The sequence below is a fragment of the Furipterus horrens genome, unplaced genomic scaffold (genome assembly GCF_987537825.1).
Source record: "Furipterus horrens unplaced genomic scaffold, mFurHor1.1.pri manual_scaffold_4, whole genome shotgun sequence".
Taxonomy (NCBI): Eukaryota; Metazoa; Chordata; class Mammalia; order Chiroptera; family Furipteridae; genus Furipterus; species Furipterus horrens.
Window position 1 is genome coordinate 12,293,359 of NW_028327174.1, and position 24,672 is coordinate 12,318,030.

The 24,672-nt window shown below is 43.0% G+C and overlaps 1 protein-coding gene across 1 annotated transcript in view; it reads right to left on the reverse strand.

Moving 5' to 3' along the window:
- Positions 1-8,130: 8,130 nt before the first annotated feature.
- The window catches only part of POLR3B (RNA polymerase III subunit B), a 106,642-nt gene continuing 90,100 nt past the window's right edge, over positions 8,131-24,672 (reverse strand). Inside the window, exons 24-28 of the mRNA XM_090272569.1 lie at positions 21,887-21,990; positions 21,122-21,288; positions 16,491-16,604; positions 13,582-13,755; positions 8,131-8,438 (exon numbers count right to left, since the gene is read on the reverse strand). Coding sequence (XP_090128695.1) covers positions 8,309-8,438; positions 13,582-13,755; positions 16,491-16,604; positions 21,122-21,288; positions 21,887-21,990 — 689 coding nt within the window. The 3' untranslated portion in view covers positions 8,131-8,308. The remainder of the gene's footprint in view (positions 8,439-13,581; positions 13,756-16,490; positions 16,605-21,121; positions 21,289-21,886; positions 21,991-24,672) is intronic.

The following is a 24,672-nucleotide window of genomic DNA, read 5'->3' on the forward strand; positions in this document are numbered from 1 at the left end:
GAACCTATTCTGTCATTTGATCAAATGAAGTGGACCTAATGGTTCATGGTTTCTATCAGGATTCTAACTGGAGGTAATGCTCTGAAGCAGGGTTCCCAAAGACAGGCAGGTCTGAAAGGCTCAGAGGGCTCTATCCATCTCTGTTGATCAGCAGATAATACTTCTTTGAAGCCTCTCATGTGGTTGGACCAACTCATCAATAGGTTCTGGCTGGGTTCCAACTGTTGCTCAGCTTGCCCCTCTTCTCCCTAATCCAGGTTTAATGAGATGAGCATCATTAAGAAAGTCAAGGCGGCTATCCTTTAAGTGAGCAAAGTGACTCTTCACATAAGGACTGATTTTTATAACCCAGTGAGACCGACCCCCTTTAAGGTACAGAATGATTCTGGCACATCAGTTAAGTGTTACACAAAACAGACGTGAGAATTCAAAATCAAAGGCGTTTTTCATTCATATGAAAAAGGGATCAGTAAGCTGCATGAAAACTGGGGTGCATAAAAGTCCCGGGGGCCTCTGTCCACAGCAGGAAAAGCTCAGAGCAGATTGGGCCCAGGGGGAGGCAACCTCGGCCGCCCATAACTCAGAGATAGAAGGCGGTGATCTTCATGTGCCGCCTCTGTTTCATGTGCGGGCTCCTGCCTCTGATCTTCCGGCTGTTGCCTAATTGCCAGTGACTGTTTCTGTGGACACAAGGGTCTGCTAAATGTGTAAGGCCTGTATTTTTCCAGGGGAGACTTTTTCCTTTGCACACAAGCCAAGGATTCCTTCACACACAAATTCCTTCTTATGCAGGTCATCAGATTCTTATGCGGGGGACATGAATGCTGAGTTCAATGCACACAGCTGAATATAAATATCTATATAAAATCTGGTAACTCGATGGGGTGAGGATCCTAGATGGGAAGGCCGATAATGCCGTATGCATGTCTTGAATTTCTTTCCCACATGAAGACTGTACTCCTCACCCACTATTAGGTAAATACTTTAAGCTGTTTGTGTTCTAAGAGTGGAAATGGCTTCACTTTTAGTCAACCACACCCTTTGACACAGTCTCCACTGTAACCCAAGGCATGCATTTAGGAGTGCTGGAATAAAAGTGAGGTGCACATTTAAACTTAGCACTCCCAACAAGGACCAAACCCTCGCTTTATTAGCACAGCAGGCCACCCCACACAGGTAACGAGTCACACAGGTCAAATGGACTCAGTTAAGAAAGAGATGAAACGCTATTATTTAGGGGTGACAAATAGGTTCCATATGGGAAGCCACCTCCAATTAATCATAATGATAGCTGATATTCATTGAGCACCTATGTGGGTCCCATGAAATGATTCAGTTAGCCCTATGAGTAGGTACTATTATTACCTTATTTCTACAGATGAAAAAACTGAGGCAAAATAATTTGCCCAAGGTCACATAGCCAGTTGGTGGTGGAGCCAGGATTTGAAGTCCAACTGCAGAGTCTCAACCATAGCACGCTTCTGCCTCTCAATGGATGGCTTATGGCTTCTGAGCTTGGTCTTCAAGGGTCTGAGGCCAAATTCAGGTTTAGTAGGTGAGGCTGCTATGATTGATTACGGGGCAGCCAAGGGGATACAGACACAGAATGGAAGCACATGTATGTGTATTTGCATCCCTGACTTTATTTAAAAGATCCTTACAACATCTGTACTATCAGAACTATGCCTGCCTCAATCTCCACAAATATTTACTCCTAGATTTTTGTTACATATGACAATGTGTAAGGTAATTGGAATAACTCTCCCTGCTGGAAGAGCAGGGAGTGAATCACTCACAGCCTCCTGTTTTACTTTCTGGACCAGGGTTTATATATTTCAGGTCCTAACAGATTGTATATCTACTTGGGACATGCAAGACCCAGAGTAACAAGGAAGGAAATTTTCCAGTAACTCAGAAAGACAGTTGCAGCTGCTGAGATTTCTGCTCTGCAACTCAACCCTATTGCTGTCATCTTAAAGTGCAGGCAGTAAGTACTTGAACTTGCCAGGAGAGGCCTCTCCCATGGACATATGACTCTATTTACTTGCACAGGACCATTCAGAGGGAAGGTAGAGTTTTTGGATTGGGGTAGACTGGGAGCTGAATAGGCCCTGGCATGAGGCAGATGTGCAGATGCAAGGCTAAGGTATTATTGCATAAATGATGGAAGTCAGTATGTGTCTTTGACAAAAAAACAAAAATTGCCTAGGTCTAAAACAAATCAGGCTGTGGGTGAAGGTGAATAAAAATGGAGATTATAACTGACCTTGGTATTTGCTATCTGTACTATTATCACCAGATATAAAAAGCACCTTTACAATAGGCATGAAACTGATTTAACTTAACAACCAACATGATAAACATCAGTTTTTTCTGATGCTGTTTGCAATTTGTACACTGCAGAGAAAACAAGGGCTTTGTGGTTCATGTTTACATCCGTTGGTGTAACAATGATTATACTCAACAGTTCAGTCAGTTTACTGAGGACAAGCCCATGACATAACCGCAGTTTGAAATTGTTCTCGTTCGTTTTGTAAGTGAAGCCACTTCTCAGGCACACTCCTTCAGTGGTTCTCACCTGAGGGTGGTTTTGCCCTGCAGGTACATTTGGCGAGGTCTGGAGACCTTCTTGATTCCCGCACACAGCGGGCCTCCAATGCCGGTTTCCTCTGCTCCCGCTCACCACCAGCTGGGGGCGGGGTGGGGCAGGCCGGGGAAATGCTGCCCAAGCCCAGTGGGAGGGGCCGTCCAGTTCAACCTGCTGCTTAAAGAGAGTCATGCTGGCAAGAAAGAGAGAAAAGTGGGGAGCTAGTTCCCAAGGGGTCAGTCCTATGGCACCCCCAAAAATCTAAACGCTGGCTCTAATGGAGGGTTGGATCCAGAGCCCTTCACGTAGTTGAAACAGCGGATCTCAACTTTAAGGGTGCGTTGGAACCGCCCGGAGGGCTTGCTAACAGACTGCTGGGCTCCACCCAAATTTTTAAGAAGTTCCCCAGTGAAACTGATGCCGCTGGTCCAGGAACCACACTTGGAGAACCAGTGGCCTAGGAGCATCCAGTCGTCAGGCTACCCGACCCCCTCCAAAGATCTGTCATCATTACGTAACCATACGGGGTAGTATTATTCCGTTTTTTCAAATAGTGTTCATAGGAGCCACTACTTAGAAAGTAGAGCAAATTCACTAAACCTCCATTCAAGTTACAGCAAAAACGGGAATGTAAACTTCACCCCAGCATCCAGTACAAAAGGTTTCGGACCCATCATCGGTTTTAATTTATTCACACCACTCCTGGCCTCCACTAACGTGGGTGATTGGGAGTTAACCAGACTTACAATTTATTATGCATGGAACGAGAGCTATTACCTGGACTTAAAAAAATACTTTAACTCCTTTGACCACGGCCTGAGATTTCATACTTCTGAGTAAAAATGTGAGTTTCAGGCTGTTGTGAAATTTTCTGCCATGGCAGCCTGATCACAGTAACTTCGATTTGCTGAAGCAGATCTCTTAACTGCTTCTGGTGCCTGCGGCTGGAGCCCAAGTGGGCAGCTTGGCTTCGGTAACAAACCAAGCTGCCACCACTCGCTTTTTCGTTCCCATTTAAAGCTGCCACTTTAAAGCTTGGCTTTAATTTCTCACAACCTTGGCCCTGTGGGGCCGATGCAGTAAAAATCCAAGGTTTGGTCAGCAAATGAAATAAACTGTTTTCAAGACACATATGGAGTAAATATGGATGGTAAAGAGGTGCTACTTTTACAGTCACTTTTCTGACCATCCATTTCGCAAAGGAATTATTTGCAGGTCTCCCAGAAACTGGCTCCCCTATTACTCAGATGGCCCAGAAGTGGACGGGCCCAGCCACTGGCCCTAACGTGCTTTCTCGTGTGACTCATTACTGCAAATAGAGGTGTCGGCCCAAAATGCTCTGAAGCAGCTGAAAACTATCCCATTATGTAGCAGCCAATCAAAGCCCTTTTCTTAAAAAAAAACAAAAAAACCCTTCACTTGACTCTCACCACATGGAAGTGTTTTGAGAACCGGTTCTGTGGGCTTCATGAAACTATTCTGGGACTCCCGTGCCGACAACAGACCTCACTTTGATGTCAGTGGTAAATGGATGTTCCAAGGAAGTGTGTTCTCAAGTCCTACCACCTTCCTTTCCCCTATCACTGTAGAGCAGGCGGCTTTCACAGACAGCTTTTGCAAAACCCTACAGTTTCTGCACTTGGTCCTGCTTCCCAAACTCCCTCTTCCAACGGAAACTCAGGACTGCCTTTCCCCACCCTTCCCTGACGGAGCTGCTCGGGACAAGGCCAGTACGGAGAATGCTATTCTCAGGGAGAACGATAATAAACACTGTGAACACCTGTGAAGTGCCAGGCACTGTGCTGAGCCCTTTCGGCGTTATCACCTCATCTAACCTGAACTAGCCCTACGTGTCGGAACTATTCTACTTTTCATTTTGAAGATGAGAAAACTAAGAGAACAAAGACGATGTTATATTTGAGGTGACAAACCTATTAAATTTAGAGCCTGTGTTCTTTTTAAAAAAATAAAGTATAACATTTATTCAGAAAAGTGAAAAATGCTGTGTATATAGCTCAATGAATTTTCATTAAATAAACACACCCATGTAACCAGTACTTAGGTCTCAGGTCAGAAAAGTATCATGCGCACCCGAGAAGCCCCCTTCCTGTACCACAGGATCATTAGCCACCCACTCTGCACAGGGAACTGTGGTCGTAACTTCTTAGATTCTGTCTATCTTGGAACTTAAAGTGAACCAATACAATATGTATTTTCTTGTCTAACTTTTTTTAACCCAATATTATAATTGTGAGATTATCTAGATTATTGTAGGCACCAGATTTCTCATTGCTGCATAGTATTCCATTGTGTGAACGTAATGCAATTTATCTATTCTATTGTTACCATGAAGGAGTTATTTATAAGTGGGGGCTATTACAAATAATGCTATTAGAAACAATTTGTACATGCCTCCTGATAACATATACATACACATTTCTGCTCGGCATACAAACACCTAGGAATGGAATTGCTGGGTATGTTCAGCTTTAATAGAGACTGTTAGCACTTCAGCCTGTGTTATAGGATTTGACGATTATGAACTGGGCTGTGTCCTTCCAAAATTCACACGCTGAAGCCGCAGCTCCCAATGTGTTCACATTTGGAGCCAGGGCCTTTAAGGAGATAATTAGCGTTAAGTGAGATCATAAGGGCTCTAAACCGATAGAACTGGTGTTCTTTTAAGGAGAGTAAGAGACACCAGAGCTCCCTCTCTCTCCTAGCATGTGTGGAGGAAAGGCCACGCGAGGACATGGTGAGGGGGCTGTCCGCAGCCAGGAAGGAACAGTCCTCACCAGAAACCAAATCTGTCAGCACCTTGATCCTGAACTTCAAGAAATTAGAACTATGAGAAAATAAATTTCGGTCATTTAAGCCACCCAGTCTGAGGTATTCTGTTATGACAGCCAGAGCAGACTAATCAAAGGAAAGAAGGAGTGGAGAAGCTGGGCTCACCCCAGTGTGCTTTCTTTCTGTTTCTTTCTGTTTGGGATCGTGGCCTTTCTGGTCCTGGTGTCTTGGCGGCCCCGAGCTCACAGGTGTGTCTCCCCAGCTCTCTGACTCTGCCAAAGCTCGGGTCAGGGCTGCAGTCTCTCAGCTGCTTTCCAGCCTCTCATCCTTGTGCCACTCCTAACCTGGCAAAGGCCTGAGGGAAAAAGTGCTTCGAGGGTGGTCTGGAGAAGTTTACTCCATCATCATTACTGAAAATGAAAATCTAATTTGTAGTTTTTAAAACAAGGAATTTATAAATAGCTTTAAAAATACAGGCCTAACTTACCAATTCTGGCTTCTTTTTATTACGGTGTTTCTGAGTCAAATGCTATTCAAATGTAGCATCTGCTAGTTTCTGAAATATCAGCTTGACATGATTTTCTCCTCTAAGGATGTCCCAGTTTGGAATCCACACTTTCTTGAATCTCTGAGAATTTCCTAGAAGGCTTGGTTAGACAACTCCCTGCAAAATTATCAGAATTGCCTGGAATGGTTTTTGAATAGAGATGCTTAAGAAATATAACCACTCAATGGCACTTGAATTTTTTTTAAAAAGGTCACATCTGAGCTCTGGCCAGGTAGTTCAGTAGGTTGAAGCATCATCCTGCTACGCCAAGGTTGCAGGTTTGATCCCCAGTCAGGGAACATACAATAATCAAACAATGACTAAATGGATCTCTCTCTCTTTTCCCTTCCCCCATCCTTTCTCTAAAATCCATTTTTTTTTAAATGTCACATCTGGTAACTGAAAGATAGAATCAGAGATGAAGCCCAAACCAAGCTGAGTCAAAAAGCCTGGTCTCTATAGGCCCATGCTGTTCCTCTGTTAGTGGCATGGCATTGGGGGCATCAGCCACTTAGTGCCTCGGTTTCATGGGCTGTATAAAGGGAATAATCACACTTGTGAAGAACTGCTTCCAGATCTCCAGAGTGGTTCATCATTTGCCCCAGGAGCTCCCTACGCATGGCCGAGGTTACTCCTTGGGGCCGACTGCCGGAGGCTGTTCTATGACCAGCTGACGCCTGGGCCGCTTCTGCTGGGTTCTGAGATCCTTCGGGCACAGGCCATATCCTGCTCTCCTGTTGTCCTTGGTACAGTGCCTCACACATGGCAGGTCCCACATGATAAGTGAGGCAGTCCCCATGTATCCAAAACTGACCTGGGGGTTCACTGAAAGGGTGTGACATACCTTACAGGGCAACTCCATCTTTGATGAAGCTGGTAAGTGGGAGTTGTCACAGAATAGGAGACAGCCAAAGTCACCCTGGAAAACTCCTTACATGGCCCACAAAGTATAGAACGTATGTTTTGCACACGCAATCCAGCACAGTAATCCTTAGGCACCCTCAATTTTGAGAACCCCAAAGCCAGACGACAGGCAAGAACACTGGGCATAACCAAAGACCTGGGCACTCAAGCCCCTGTGTCTCTGCTGTGCCTCTCAAGTTCTTGAAGTGGCTGGAGACAGGCGGCGACGGCAGAAGGGCTGCCCACCTGCAGTGTCTCCTTCGTTCTGCCTTTACTGCGAAGCCTCTAGGACTTTCACACCCGTGTGAGAGCTTTTTATTGTGAAGAAAACCAAGCGATGTCGAGGTTTGGTTCTCAAGTCAATGACTAGTCTGTTTCCTGGAACATCGCTCTTTTGGAGAATCTCAGAGTATGGCAGCTTGGTAAAGGCTTAGAAAAGGCCTCAGTGTGTTTAACTTGGTTACACCCATTTTCTCAACCTTATTTGACACTGGAACTTGATTCTAGTTGGTATATAAAAACCTATTAATATTCTGTGAAACGTGTTCATTGTGATGTGCTAGGAATGCAGCCTTAGACTGTTCCTCAAAGCTTTTCTGAGTTATTTTATAAATAATCCTTAACACAAATATTTATCTGGCTTCAGGGCAGAGCAATTAAGAACAAATTAGAAATGGGTGAAGAAGGCTGTCAGATTAAAATAAAAATGGACAGCTAACATCCTGACAGAAATGGGAGGAGTAGAAAAATTACAAAGCAGTCATGGAATTATTTTCATATATTCTACAAATATTATGCACGTGTTACAATCACGGGGTTCAAAATGGTAGCAATTAAGTCCATGAGACAAAGTGACATCAATGGCAAACTTGCTTAAGATGGTAGAAGTATGTTTATTATATTTTAAACTTAAAAGTATGGGTGTAAAAAGGCAAGATTTGATTGTAAGGAAAATCTATCCTCTCCCACTAACAGATAAGAAAGTTACCACATTATCCGCCATGCCCTCGGATTCCCACAGATCTTTCCTTCACACACTGCTCAGATCGGCCACCAAGCCAAAAGCCAAGTCCACCAATTCAAACAGGTTCTTCACAGCCATCAAATTTCATAAAAATCTTGAGTTTTATTAAACCCCAAACATTCTTCTTAAGGAAAAAGGAGTTTCTAATGAGTAAATTTCAAAAGAACAGAACATTTTAGGTCACATGCACTTGTGATTCAAATTCAGCACATGAACAAGGAACTACATTAGAATCCATGCTGCCGGCATCTCTTCCGCGGCCCGAGGCTCACCGGTGAAGGTTGTTTAGTCAGTCTTCCAGTGTTTGAAACGCCTCTCCATTGATTTTTGTTTTTTTCCCAAGAGAACATTTAAAGGAATTATTCACAAGAGCAGAAGTGGTTCTCAATCCCTTCTATTTTGCACTGCTTTGGACATATGGATTGTTCTCTTTAAATAATCGTCTTTCCATCCTTCCTCACTCATTGTATTTGGATAGTTTTAACCTGGGGATAATGTTCATAGACTGTAGTTCCTGGAACAGCAGCTTGCAGGCATATGGAATACGCAGGGAAGACACGTGACAAGACGACTTGCAGTAATGGCACCTGAAACCCAAGTCAGCATGTGTTAGAGGGACAGCAACTCAGAAATAAAGCCCTGCACATCAGAAGCAAGAATTCTCTCAAACAAATTCTATTACCATTACAGCAAGTTGGTTTTCGATTTCTCAGTGTTTAGCCACATATTCCAATATGTACTTATGTGTCCCCAAAGTAGAAAGAAGCTTCCAAAGAAGCAAAAAACAAGTTATCACTCCTCCAGTTTGAAAAACACGTACTTTTCATTAGTATCACACTTCTAGACATTTCTCCTTAAAATGCAAAACATCTGTCCATATACTTGTTTTGAATAAGCCCCAGAAATCTGAACCATTTTAAAATTATTCAGATTTGGACTTTCCATGGTTGAAAGCATTTTAAACAGATTCAGTCCCCATGCATTGATAAGCCTCTCCTACACTGTACTATTCCAGGCAATATGCTCAACATTGCACCGTTAGATTTCTGTCACTGAGGTACTTACAGTGTAATGGGAGAGCTGAGACTTTCATATAGAAACGCGGTGTCCAATCTAATGTTTATTTTTCCGGGGCTCTTCGAAGTGTGTTATTCTTTCTACTGGTATTAGAGCTACCGTACTCGCGGTGTGCTGGCCCTGGGCACGCGCACATGTTCCCATTTAATCCTAACGACAGACCGTGTTCCTGACTAATATGCCTGCTATTCCAATTAGGATTTTCTTTTCTCTTCCTTCAGGAAAAGCCAGTGAACTGAACCTCGGTCTTAATCGATGGCTACAACTGAAGAAGGGTCCAAGGGAAGAAAGTGAGCTAACTCTTCTGTCAGGTTTAAGACCAAAATGGGGCCTCATCCTACACCTCGAGGGTCTGGGGCACCTGGGACCATAGGTACCCAGTACAAATCCTGAGACGTAACAGGTAGAAAACATGGTCCCCCCAATTAACAGGGGAGAGAATGAGTGCCAGAGCAAGAGCAGCCAGGGCTTAGAAGACCCAGTGCTAAGGGGGTGCCGGGGGAAGACTCCTCATGAACAATAAAGGCTATTCTGGATGGCAGGAAGGCGGTATGTGGAGAAAATGTAAACACGTATGTCATTTACGTAATCACCAACGTGGCAAAGATACGTACACCAGGATGTTCACAGTCACACTATTTACAGCAGCACAAGGCAGGAGATTTCTATGATTACGGGACATTTATGCAGAAGAATGCTGTGAGCCACTGAATGCCATGATATGGACCCATGTTTACTGAAATGTGAAAGGAGTCCAGGACACACTGTGAGGTATAAAAAGCTGTTTGCTGAACAGCATGGTCCTAAGTGGGCTCTCAGATGGGTTTCAGTAAATGCATGAAGTCCCCCAAATCACATGTAACAAGATTTTTTTTGGTATCTATTTGTATTTTCCTGCTATCAGCAGAACCTCAAAAGAACCCATGATTAAAAAAAAAAAAAGGTACAGAACTACTGGCAAACAGAAATATCTCCCAAAGTGACTAAAAAATTAACAGTGTTCATCTCTGGGTGGTAGAAATTAATGTAGTTATTTATATTTTTCATAACTTTGAATATTTTATAAAGAGCAGGGATGATTTCTGTAACTGGCAAAATAAAGCTTTTATTATTTCAGAAAACAGAATCACTAAGGCTGAGAATCTGAATGTGGTGGTGACGAACATATCTGAACTTCCTGAGAAGAGACTGGGAAAAGGACGAGTCACCATGGCTCCGTGCCTGGGTCCCTACCAGGGGACAGCAGGCGGCTCAGCAAACACCGTGGCGTATTTGACTCTATCCACAGGAACAATATAAACATGGTGAGTGGCTTTTTCCTAAAAGATTACCTAACGATCTCTTAAATGCATGACAGTTTAAAAATTATGTTGTTAATGTGCCTGGGTTGATCTAATTTATTCAGGAATCATGTTCATGCCTTAATTCAATTGGAGAAATGGATTTAACTGCAGCAACTTCTTGCTGATTGTCCTGTCATTATCCTGTGAATTCGATCCAGGCTAATCTGTTTAAAATTTCTGTGTGCTGATTCATGATGCTTCAGAAAGCCCACTAATCTTCTCTCTTATTAAGTATTTCTCCATCTTTAAATTGTTCCAAGGCATGCGTGCGCGCACACACACACACACACACACACACACAAATATATGAAATACCTTGCCCTGTGTCTGAATAATTTCAAAGAAATAACTTGAGCCAAACAACAATAAAATGAACTGAGTTTTCAGGGCAAAGCCAGCAAAAGGAGGCCGTGGCTTCACATGAGAAGTGATTGTCCAGTAAAAAAAAACCCTCTATGAGCTAATTATCTTAATAGGGATTTTCTTTTCTCTGCAGTTTTCCGCCTGGACTTCTTTTTTGTGACTTAGGCCCTTCGCGTCTTCTGCAGAACAACAGCCATGCCGCCAACATCCGCACAGCCATGCCTCACTAACGTGCAAGTCACCGACAGAAGGCCGGCTCCAAGGCCCTGAACCGCTCTAATTACTCAGCCTCCGCCGTGCTGGTCATTAAAGGGCGCCCGAGCTCCCTCCCACGCAGCCCGGCACACACCTCAGGTGACACGGGAAGAGGGCAGCATCATTATGCCGCCCCGCCTGAGCGCAGCACAAGGAGGCTGCCAGACTTCCAGCCTCGGTGAGGATTTTTTCCTGTTGGCAACGAGGGCAGAAGTAGGCCACTCACAATCAGACATACGGCACATCCAGGGCTGTTTCATTATAGCAAAGACCCTTAAACCGTATAACCTGATTTCGTTCCCTTTCAAAGGATTTCAAATACAATACATATTGAAAACATGAGCTTCAAAATCAGGCCCTGCCATCAGGTGATCTCTAAATGAGACAGTGAAGAAGGAAAAAAGATATGCCTTTAACGGAGTGACGGTGACATCAATTACTGCTCACCTTAGTCCCCCTGAGGATTCAGCAGAAGTGGGGAAGGCTTTCACAGTGCAGGAGTACATACGGTCTTTCTCTTTCCTTCCCTCCATTTCTTCTCTCCTCCCCTCTCTCCTTCCGTCCCTTCTCTTTCTCTCCTGTTTTCTTTTCTTCCCTCCTTTGTTTCCTCTTCCCCTCCCCCTTCTTCCTTTCCTTTCCTTCTTTATCCTCCTTTCTTTCCCTATTTTTTCTTTCTTTCCTCCCTCCTTCCTTTCCTTTTTTCATTTTCCTTTCCCTCCTTCTTTCTTTTCTTTCCGCCCTCCCTCCTTTCCTTCTTTTTGTCTCTTTCCCTCCCTCCTTCCTTTTTTACTTTTCTTTCTTCTTTCCTTTCCTCCTCCTTTCCTTTTCAAATTTTTCCTCTTAGCCTTCCCCTCTCTCTCTCTCCCCTGCTGTCCATTCCCCCCATCCATCCCTTCCCTTTCCTTCTCTCCTCCTCCTATCCCCTCTCCTTTAGGAGGAGGGTGGTACAAATGCAGGGAGAATGGAGAAGAAAAAGAAACTCTTTTTTCAAGTTTCCTGATCCCTATTGGTAATAAAATGACTCTTCTGCACCAAATTTGAAGACTTAAGCACAGTGGAATTAAGTTCCAGGAATCTTCCGATTACACTTTGTTGTTGTTGTTACTTACACGGGACAATAAAAAACAAACTCAATATGCATTTCAAAAGACAAACAGACATTTCAGAATGGAAACAGCACCCCCTCCATGTCATCGATACACGAAAGAGCCAAGTTTATGCTCAGAATAATGTCACCCCATCTTTGCAACATTATGAAAGGCAATGGCCACCTCTTGTGTTAGTTTTTAAGATGAGATGATTTCTTCACAGACAGGTCTCACCAACTCTTCTACACCAAAATAATAAAATCACTGATTTTGGTTAAGAGTTTCTGACATCTAACTAGGAGGTTATATACACTGTGTTCTAAGGAAGCCACTCATTCTGACTCTTAATTTGCTTTAGCCAACCAAAGAAGTGGCAGCTTAAGATGATAAGAAGTTGGGGTTCTCTCTGTAAGGAGGCTCTGAGGGGGGTGACTCAGAGGAAAAGATGGCCCATGTGACTAACCCTCAAGTTCTGGTAATGAATGCTTGTCTGCACCTAACTCGATCCTCCTGGGGACAGTCCCTTCCTAGGGAAATGGGCTCTGGGAAGGAAAGTGAGGGGTGGGGAGGAAGCTGAAGCTGTTTCCCGTCCTTGCGGCACCCGCCTCAGACCTGTCAGACCTGGTCTCTGACAGGAAAGTGCGTAGAGACTGGGGGACCACAGGCCCTCCTGTCTACAGAGGTGTGTCAGGGCTCTGGATCATGGCCAACACTAAGCAGAGCAGTTGGTGGTGGTACAGTGGAACCATTACAAGGAGAAAAGGTGCTCTAACAACACACAAAAAACCCCAAAGGTATGTAGCATCACCATTTAAGCTGGACTTTGTGTCCTGAACTCTGCACAGAAATGACAAACTATGACTACATGGTTTACCTATTGGCAATCCTCTAGGTGCAAGGTTAGTACCATTTAGCAATTACTTTTTATTATTCATGTTCCAGGTCCCAGGCTGGAGAAGCAGGGGTTGACGAGACAGAATATATTTAGAATGGACTAGGGAGCAGCCATTCATCTGTCTTTCTCACCACTGTATTTCTGGGGTGAATCAGACACCTAGTAGATTCTCACTAAATGCCTGCTGAGGGAATGGCTGAGACAGACATAGTCTCTCCCATCACAGAATTCACAGTCCAAGTGGAAAGCAGCTTGCTGTGCAGAGTACAGACAAGGGGTCTGGGTACCAGGTTCTGGTCCTGATCTGTCACCAATTTACTATAAAATCTGGAGCAACACACCTGGCTCTAAGTTTGAGGGTAAATTAGGGCATTTGATTCACTCTTCTTTAAAATGTTTCTATTTACAACATGCTATAATTATAACCCAACATAACTCTGCTAGGATTTTTACAGCTAAACAGTATTATAAAAGGTACTCAACATAATATTAAAGAGAGCATAAACCCCTTACTCTTTGGGAGCTAAAATTCTAGCAGTGCAAAGAGCAGAACATTAGACAAAGTAAACATGTACATACAGAATCCCCCATTCTAGGAATGCAGGATGGGGAAGGCTGGAGAATATGGAGGTATGATCTAGGGTCAGCTCTCGAGCTGTGATTTAAGAGGCATGGGGTGTGGTATGAAAGACATATGGTATCCACTTACCAGCCGGAATACCCCAGAAGTCCACACTGCCCACAGACATCCACCTCAAAGGCATCACTTGAAATCATTAGTCGCTCTAGTAAAAGCATACTGGCTCCATAACCAATTAAACAGTCACGTTCCATTTCTCCGAGACGCAAACCACCATCACGAGATCGACCTTCAGTGGGTTGCCTTTGAAACAAGTTTAACAAATGTGTTATTATATTACACAAAGGGGCAGCATGTCATTCTGGCTGAGAGCACAAAGCTTTGGAGCACGGCTCACCTGGATTCAAACCACTTATTCCACAGGAACCGTGAGCATGCTGCTCAGCCTCTCGGCCTCACTGGGACAATGTACATGAGACTCTCTATCCCAAAGAGGCTTCAATGAGAAGAGAGGTAACCCTAGAGTTGATTGCTATGTTTATTATTAAATGAAAGTAATAAATAATTACTTAAATAATGATATAATAAATTAATATGTAGCATATAAAATACCAGTGCTAGTATTACTATTACCATCACTATCATTATTAGTAGGGAAGGATGTCTTTTGAGTATTTTCAGATATGTCTCAGTTCTGTTATTTAGAAGCATAAAAACTGAGAAGAACAGATGCAAAGAAATCTGGGTCCTCCAGTAGTTAGTCCCAGGACTGCAGGAAGGAGCTTTACTATTAAATAAATCAAACATGGGAAGAAGCAAATGGGTTTTTATAAAATTTGGAATGGATCAGGAATCATCTGGAGCCAGATGGGAGGCTCCCGAGAGACCAACCTCCCTACCCCGCAGTTGTGTGTCCGATTCCGGTCTTCCCTTCATGTATGAAAACGGTCCATTCCTCCTCAGAGGGGAGCACTAGAACTGGGAGGCTATTAGCCCTCTGAATGAACTTCCTGTGACTTATGTGTCTGCTGGGCTTGAGGATACTTTAAAAAGTTAAGAATCCAGTATCAGAGATGTAGGTAAAGTTAGGGATTTTGAAACAATTTAGGCAACCCCGCCTAGGTACTGATGACACAAATAACGCTCCTTGGGGGCAGTCTAGCAGGGGCGGACCCTAAGGCTCTTGTTTGCTTTATTCCGCAGCATCTTTTACTCTTTGCTGTTATTGCTGCCAGTTTCCGAAATAGTTAAGGAAGTTAACACATGACGACCAGCACATGCTGGAATTTTAACTTTTGTTGTTGATGGTTACAAAGGAAAATCAATTTAAGTTGTATATTCTCTGTTGAAAGAAAATCTACGAATGAAGAACGTATAAGTAGATCTCAATGAATGCACCGCAGTAGAAACTTCATGCCTGAGCACAACATGCATGTGTTTTTATCTGCGAGCAGAACCTCCCAGGGGTGGGGAGGGCCCCTCCGCCTGTGGTCACTGCACAAGTGGAGGCGGTCAGACCACATGGGGGCAGAACTCAAAACTCGGATTTTAACCGAGATAACCGACTACAGACAATGCGCTCCAGGCAGTCCTCATATGGAATAAACAAAAGTAATACTCAAGTAATAATTTTCTCACTACAACAAAGCAAAAAATAGGAAATAACTGTTCTGACATTTATACTACTCTGAAATAGTTTTTGGATGTTGTAACCGAAATGGAAGCTCCGGAGGGGACAGCATTCAGGGGAAAATATACCTAATGCATGTAGGGTCTCACTGCTGAAGTCATGACTGTCTTGAGAATCTCAACTTCTCTTCCCTCTTCTGCAACAGGCATGTGCATTTGCTCAGTTTTACATGGTCAAGGAATTGAGTCATCTACACCTCTCCCTTGGTTTGAAACAAAAAAACAAAAAAACAAACCCACCCAATACTAGCTGCTGCATCCTCTGCTCCCTCCACTATATTGTCACATCTAAGCAGTGCTCTGGGCCAGTGGGCAGAGAACTGGATATTTACTGAGCACCTCCGATGGATCAGCACTGTATACAGTCGATATTCAAACACCTGACACTCACCAGCATGCTGTGTAGTGGGTATCATTGGCTCTCCTTCATATATGAGGAAAACTGAAGCCGAGAGCCCTAAGTGATGTGCCCAAGGCTCACAGTAGCGCTATGAGGTGGAGATGAGTTCACATCTACGTCACTCTGACGCCAGGGCCAGTGTCCCCTCCCCTGCCACGGTTCCGCAGCCTGGGCAGTACTGCCATGCCAAGCCGGGTAATTCTCTGAGGCAGAGGCTGTCCTGTGCACTGCAAGGTGTTCAGCAGCGCTCCTGCCTCCGCCCATTCCATGCCAGTAGCTCTCCCCGCCCCCAACTGTGCTAACCCAAAACGTTTTCGGACATTGTCAAATGTCTCCTGAAGGCAAAATCGCTCCCCAGTTGAGAACCACTGCCTTACACTATGCGTCTGCAACTGAAAAACGCAGTATTTATTAAGAACACGTGAAACTTAGTATGTTCCCTTTCCCCACAATTATACCCCCATTCGTCAGCACGCAGATGTCAGGTTTGGGATTGAGGGGATGCTCGTGAAGGGGCACATGTGGACCCTGGAGCTTACTGTTCGCTAGCCGCAGCTGAAGCTCCCAAGTAATGCACGCGTATATTTCCTGTGTACTTACGGAAGCGTGCAGGGGAACTGACATGTAGATGCGTAAGTGTGTCTACATCCTGATAAAGAAACTGTTTTAAATGGGACTGTGTTTGCAGTCTGGTACACAGCACATGGTTAGTTAGGAGACCACTGTCAAGACCTACGGAGGGTTTGCTCTTGTGCCTATGAAATGATTTTTAGTTGGTTGCTATTTTTTCATGTTAATCAGACATGTAATTTTTGTTGATGCCTAAAACCCCAAAGTTGGAAATCTCAGGGAAAGGGAAACTTTGTTGAGCCTGCTTATTGCTCTGTTGGGAAATACAAGGTAGACCTGACCGCATGACAAACTCTTTCTGTAAGAGCGCCTCCCTTACCTGGTGAGGACGGCCCGCGGCCCCCGGGCCCGGGCATGCATCTTGTCTAGCACCATGTGCTTCAGCTTCTGGTAGTACACGGGGCCAAAGTAGATGTATGCTTCCAAGGGCTCACTGCAAAACAGTTAGGGTTTTGGGTTAAGACACTAAGTCTGGGCTCACGGGAAACAGCCTTTTCGAGGTCTCAGCACTGGCAGGTCCTCGTTTGCTTACGACCAGGTTTATGATTGAGTCAGAGACTGATTTTTAGTCTGCAGTGAATGAAAAGGTTAGATCTGAAAATACAAAAGTACCATGGATACATTAAAAGATACATTGTTTAAGAAATAAAAGTGTAAACAGCTTGTGAAACAGTGTGTATACGACGGAGCCTTCTTCACTGCTACCTCCCTGGCCGGGCCAGCATCCTTCCTGGCCTGGACAACAGCAGATAATCTTCTAGTTGGTCTCCCTGCTTCCACCCTCCTCCCTCAACAGTCTGGTCTTCACCTAACAAGCCAGAGCGATTCTTTCTAAAATGTAAATCACAGCAGGTCATTGTTTTGCTCTAAATTCCCAAAGGCTTCCCATTATACTTAGAATCTGCAACACCCAGATTTTATATATAGACATAAGGTCTAATATAATCTGGTTCCTACCCACTTCTGACTCATTTACTATTACCTTTGTCCATCGCTCATTCTACTCCAGTAACACAGGCTTCCTCGTTGGTCCTCAAATACAGTAAGCCTGCCTGTCTCAGGGCCTTTGCACTTACTGTTTCCTCTGCCTAAAACATTCTCCCAGCACACATTCACGTGGCTGTCCAACACTTGACCCCTCAGAGAGACCTTCCCTGATCACCTGTCCTCCTCTTCCTCTTCCTCCTCCTCCTCCTCCAGCACTGCTGTACCCGTGCACTATCTCAACTCTTACACTGGTTTTCTTTTCTTTTCTTCAGAGCACTTACCACCATTCGGTATTATAGCATACACTTACTATCTTCCTGATTATTGTCTGTCTTCCCCATAAGAAGTGAACTCAGCAAGGTAAGCACTTTGCCTCCTTTGTCGCTGTGGCTCCAGCACTAATGACCCTGCCTGGCATATAACTGACACTCAGTCAATGTCTATTACAGCTGACTCAATGAATCTTTAGAAATACTGTAGTAACAGTTCAAAAGGAGTGAATATTTAACTGCTTTGGCAGACGAAACCTTTTTCCTTAAGTCTGGAGCAAGAGTTGCCAGAGGATCAATGACTTTAAGATTTTTTTACTGCCCCAGCATTTCCTTCCTGAAAAGAAATGAAGCATCTACCATGTGCCATTTAATCCATACAACAATTCAATGAGGGAGATATTGCCATTCCTATTTTTAAGATGAAGAAACAGGCACAGAGGGCCCAAGAGGTTAAATACGAGCTGATGAGTGATGCAGGAGGACTCGGATCCAGGGCTCTTCCTGCCATGCCAGCCAGTCTTGAGCCCAGCAAATCTGGGCCACAGCAGGGTGGAAAAGCAGAAAGAGCAAAGGAAGCAAATGGCACGGAGAGAGGCACGTAAATGTGTTCGTCCCTGCTTGCTCGCTATACCTTATAATATTTTCAGTATCGTTAGCAAAGGCTTTTGCAGCTCTCAAGCCATTCCGCTGGCTTAGGCGCAACCAGTCTTGGAAGACCCAGTGTGGAGTGGAAAGCCCAACAAACAGGGTGTCAGGAGACCCTGATCTCGTCTCAGTGTGTCATATGGCACTTACACGGCCTCTTTAGCTCAGTCGTCTTAGTTGTACCACAAGGTGGTCGGACCAAGTCTCCTCCCAGCTCTAACAATGAATGATTCTATTCCTCCACAGCAGAGGTGCTCATGGTTGAATTCATGGAACCCTGTCTCCATTCCAGCACCAAATGAATAAAGCCATATGCAATTTCAAGAATGTGACAAAGGAGGAAATCTGGTGGGTGAATATGTTTGCAAGCCCTTTATAGAACTCCGAGATAAATGGGAAAGAAATGAGAACACTGGCTGGGGGTTTGGAGGACAGCGGTGTAGACGTAGCCCACAGCTGTCTATAGGAAGCAGAGCATAATTCATTCAAATCTTTCAGTAAAATGATGTTCAGAAGGTCCACCAAATTGGTTCATGGGTTTTGCATACTTTCTGGGCTACTTCTGCATTATTTCTGGATGAGAAGCAAAGACAAAGATGATCAGTTTAGCAATGACAACTGCATTTTTTGAAAGGGACCTTAGCTATTTTACTGAATAATTTTTGAAATGGATCATTACTCTTTCTCTGTAATGTGATTTTCTATAACATCTCAGGTATGAAACACCTAAATAAATCCATATTATCATAGTCTGGATAAATCATTTTAGAAAGCACTAAATATTTTTAACAAATACAGATTCTGACCATTTTAATCACAGCTGGATAGTCTATTTGTAGCATTGAAATGAAGCTGTGTATTCTCACACGTGAGTTTCAGGTTTAAAACCTCAGAAGTATGGAATAAACATTATGTCCCACAGTTTTATCTGGCACAAAAAATACATGTGTCTTAATTTAAACAACTAACTTGATCTTTTAAAGTCATGTGCAAGTTAAGTTTCAAAGCCTCGTCCTTCATGTTAATTTCAGAGATATGTTTCCTCCATGTTGAAAGGAAGACCTGGCGCTCCGCCTGCGTGACCCGCTCTTCCCTTCCCCCAGCCTCACTGCAGGCTGCACCACTGCCTCCTCATGGCACTGTAGCCGTCTGGCCTCTTCCAGGTGCCGGAACTTACCAAGATCTGTCCCTTGGAAGGTGTCAAATACACTTTTCCTTTGCATGAAACACTCTTCAAATGGTCCATTCTTCTCACTGTTCATATCTCTGCTGAAATATCTACCTCCTCACAGGGGTCCTCTAACCTACTCCTTGTCTTCTTTTTGGTGAGAGCTATTTGTACTTACTTGCGTTATTTGTTTTCATTCCTTTACTCAGCAAATATTTATGGAGTGCGCGCTGTGTATCAGGCTCTGTGCTAGACACTGAATAAAACAGTAAACGAAACAGACAAGCCCTGTTCTCATGGATACTACATTCTACTTGGGGCAACAGATAATATTATATAGTGTTATTACATAGCATGTTTGATAATGATGAACGCTACAGAGAAAAGGCCGGAAATGGGCAATCCTGGGTTGTAGTTTTAAATTAAGCAGTCAGGGTAGGCGCTGCTGAGAAGTTAACTTTCATCTGTTACTTTTTAACATCTAGCAACAAACCTCAACAGGCAGCTCCATAGGTCAGGGACCATGTCCATTTTGTCCACTGTTACAAACTTAGTACTGGCTCATGTTCCATACTGAACACATCTTTAGTTAGTGAATGTGTAAACGTTAGGCCTCAGGCCTTCTGACAGCACTAATTTTCTAATATTCATCATATTAATGCACAAGGATTTCAACAACTAAGGAATTTTGCATTATATATAATTAGTTTGTTCCTTAAAAGTTGTATAGAAATCCTATTTTGGTAAATCACATGTTTTCTACTTTTTAAATGATAGCCCCATGAATAAAACAGCAGTTTTTAATTATCAGTTTCCTAAATTTGGATGTTCTTTTCTTCCCCTCCCCGTTTTATTGAGATATATTGGGTTGGCCAAAAAGCGCATTTAGTTTTTTCTGTAGGATGGCTCTAGTAGTGCTTAGTTGCCTTTAACTTCATGTGAAACAATTTTGTTAGATTCTATTGTGACAGTTGTTATATCAGCGTGCATTTTTTAAAAACTTAACGAAATTGGTGAGTTTGTGCAGCCATTTTAATATTGAAGATGGAAGAAAATATGCAGCATTTTTGGTGTACAGTATTCCCTCACTTATCGCGGGTATTATGTTCCAGACCCCCCTGCAAAGTAGGAACCTTACATTTATTCTACACTCTTAAACCTACGGAACTTTAACAACATACGTATACAGTACCGCAAAATCCCGCGATATAGTGAAAAATCCATGATAAATAATTAAATATTTTTAAAAATCCTGCGATACAGTGAAGTCGCGATAAATGAACCACAATATAGAGAGGGACTACTGTATTATGCTTTATTATTTCAAGAAAGGTAAAAACCAACTCAAAAAAATTTGTGCAGTGTATGGAGAAGGTTCTGTGACTGATGGAACGTGTCACAAGTGGTTTGTGAAGTTTCTTGGTACTATTGACATTTTGGCCAAATAATTCTTTGCTGAGGGGCTGTCTTATGCATTGGAAGGTGTTTCGCAGCGCCCCTGGCCTCTACCCACTAGAAGCCAATAGCGGGAAACAGCCGACATTTTCAAAATATCCAAATCAATAAAGTTAATGGTGAAAACGAAAAATGTGTTTGCTATTTTATGGAAGAAACTAAATGGACTTTTTGACCAACTCAATAATTGACATATAACATTATGCAAGTTTTAGGTGTACTATACAACATATTGATTTGATACACTCACATCTTGCAAAATGATTACCACCATTGCGTTAGCTAACACCTCCATCATATATCTGGATTTTCTTATATCAGATTTCTTAAAAGGAGTAAAGCTGGATATCTTAAGGGTTCCTACCTCTTACCCTAATAAATTCATACTTTTACTTTAAAACATCTGAACCCACACTTACTTACCCTGTGATGCCAGACGTAACATAGTCTTTCCCTAAGTAGTTATAACCGTGGCGAACAAGGTCTTCACACACATCCTTCACTTTACTGCCTCCAAAGGCAGTGCCGTAGTGGAATCTGCCGTCCAACACGCCCGCCTTGCCAGCCAACAGCTCGATTAACTTTCCCACCTGTGCGATGTGAGCAAATTAGGTGAGTGCCTTCTTGTGGTACAGAAATCCTGTTTGTTCATTTAGATCTGGCCTATTCCCCAAAGAATTATGAGATGACTACTATTAATAAGAGTGATCAATTAACCGCAAAAAGTATTTATTGCTCTCTTCTTATGTGACTGACTGTTGGAAAAGCTTGATACGTGTGATCTAAGTTTATGTTTCCCCAAACTGCTACGGGATAGATACTATTATTTGACTTTACATATGAGGAAACCGAGGTTAAGCAACTTTCCCCAAGTCATACAGCTAGTACGCGGTGGAGCCAGGATTATAAAACAATAACCACAGGAAGGGAGATACATTAGGCTCAACACACAGGGTTCTTTTCGCTGAGGGTAAGTTTGCCACTCAGAAGACTGCTCTCGAAGGGAAGGGCAAAACTGATCCACAGGACTGTAGTCCAGCACTGTCAGGAGCTAGGAACCTATTTATTTGGCTAGGGGTCAAAGGGCCCTTTCTAAAAATCAGTTTCAGGGTCCCATCACCTCCACTAAGTACAAACCAACGGCCAGCTTTCTTCCTTAAAAGCAGTGCCGCTGAAAAAAGCACTGACCGTCATTCGTGATGGGAAGCCGTGTGGGTTCATTATGATGTCCGGACAGATGCCAGAATCACAAAACGGCATGTCTTCCTGAGGGACAATCAAACCACAAACACCTGGGGGAGAGAAGATTTCACACCATGTAAAGCAAACTGGCAGAAAGGAAGAATACAGTACTTAATTGGGATCTCCTGGCTGCTATCTCTATTTCTACTTCCATCAAACCTTCCCCATCAAGAGTAACAGAAGCAATTTCCAACAATCCTGCTAGAGAAACAGGTCAAAAATGGCTGTCCTTAGAGAAAGGCGCTGCAGGCTGTGGACGGGCCTGCTGCTATGACACACAAAGGTGCTGTCAGGCTGCTTGCCCAACTCCTTGTGCCACCAAGGTGGGAGAGCAGCCCCACCAACATCCCTGAAACTTCAGGGCAAGAGCAGTTTCACTCCTCGTCAGCTTGTCCATGACCTGCTACACACTGTCCCCCAATCACAGGACTCCGAAGTTCTCTGACCACCAAACACAAACTGACTGAATGAGGGGTGTGTTTAAACTGTGTTTTCAAAACCTGTGACAAGAAGTATTTGTGTGTGACTGATGAGCTGGCTGGTTGGCTAATTTTTGCCAGGGCTTCCCTGGCTGAGTCTAAACGGACCTAAGGAATTTTAATTTGTATACCTTATAACACATTAGAAAAGTGATCTTTGGTCGAAGTTGTAAAGTTGAATAATAAAATTAAATACCAAATTATTCTTGAAAGAAAAGACTAAAATTAGAAATGTATTCTAAGAATAAAAACAAAACAAAAACCTACCAACTCTATGGACACTACTAAGAGTCTCTTAAACTACCTATACTTTATTACCCCTTTAATAGTATTCTAACTTGTAGGGAACTTTGTTGCTTAAATAGTTGGTAATTCCTGTTATTTCCTTTTCATGGTAGTAGGAATAGGAGTATAATTAGGCTGTTAACAACAATCTATATAATTTAGAATTGGAAAACCAGTATACAATGGTACTGGACCAAAAGGTGCTTTTGTATTTAGTAAGATAAAATTCCTTTTCCCTTGTATATAAATTATTAACTATCTGCAGCTATTGAAAGAAATTGCTCTCAAAGAAACTTTTGATTGCTCAGTTTGATTTCTACATAATTGCTCGAACTATTTTAAATAGAACTTTTGGGTTGTACTATAATCATCAAGAGTTAAAGTCTAAAGAAAAAGTATGTCATTTACTTATTTAACATTGGTTATTACTATTCTGACGTTTAGTGGCTAGGAATAATATGGTAATTAGGTTTGTGGAGTTAAACTCCGGTGGATATAGGTACTTTAACTGGCTTTTGGTTGAAATTGTACTGTCTGTTATAAAGTATGCTTTCCTACATGAAGAACAGAAACGTTCAGTTCACTTTATTTCAAATTCAGTTACAATGTGTTAAAATTTAAACCGAGCAGAGTGTGTGACCCTTTTGTCTTCCCTCCAAAAATCCATTTTGTCCACACTGAAATTATCTGACACAACACTAGGACCCCTGGGAAATCTACTCTGAAAGAGGTGAAATTGTAAATCTAGGTGCACCACCAACATGATCTGGCAGTGAACGAAATGATGAAAACAGCAATTCCTAAAGAGGCTGGTCCTGGGATGCGCTCGGGGGGGAACGTCATTTTGGACGGTGAGGCGACGGAGGGTTTGGCTACAGCCCTTAAAAGCAAAATGGAAGAAAAACTTCCGCACCCCGTCAGCGCCAGTTTACAGGGGGCTGCTTGTGGCTGCTCAGGAGGCAGCTGCTTGCTCACCCTCCAACAGGAGAAGATGGGCCCAGGGGCAGGGGTACGAGGCCCAGGGAGGAAGTGTGGCATGCTTACACTGGAGGAAGGTGAGGAGAGAGGGGATGTGTGCATTTTGCATTTTCAATTTTAGCAAACATGTTAATTCCAGCAAGCTTAACTTAATTTTGTCATTAAAATGAAAACAATGCTCCTTCCCCTGAAATCTGAATCTCTAATAGCTGCTTGAAATCTGATTAATATTTCGCATAGAGCTTCCTTTTTAGGAAGTTATTTTCTCATTATTCCTTTTTTGACTTTGCATTTAAAAATACGTAAGTAACTTCCACATTTTTTTTCATTCCAGTACAGGAACTGCTTTGGCCACATCTGAATCGAGGGCACCTGTAACCCAAATATTAAATCTTAGCTAACTTAAGATTACTTTAGGCTCTGAAAACCCTTTTATATGCCAAGATGGTTCCCATAGCAGACAGCCCTGTGTTGTTTGTTTTGTGTGAAAGTGAATGATAAAAGATCCATGAAATCGACACAGAAAGCCAGAACAGCAGAAAGAACTGAGGGCTCTCCATCATTGCAGCTCCTACCCTCTGCTGACTTGCAGAACAATGGGAGCTACACATCCAACTGCAGATCTAACACAGCTGTGCATTTCATTAGATGAAGAGCACTAGTGGCACAAGTAAATAATTAACTTATTCTGGTCCGCTGACTGCGCTTATGAGACCAGTCATAGCTGACAGATCTTAATACAAGTTAACACAAAGAAACAATAATGAGCTTAGAAGTTAAAACAAAATATTTAGACAGAATTTGATGATCTCGAATCTCAAATCAGACAGATGATTTTTAAAAGTCTGCATTTTACTGAATTCATTACAGGAAGAAGAGAGTTCTCAATCTTAGAACCAGACTTTTTTAAAAAATAGTATTTCCCTGTTTCAGAATTATTCAAATCATGAATCAAAGCAGGAAGCTTTCTTTTCTTATTTTCAAGTGGAA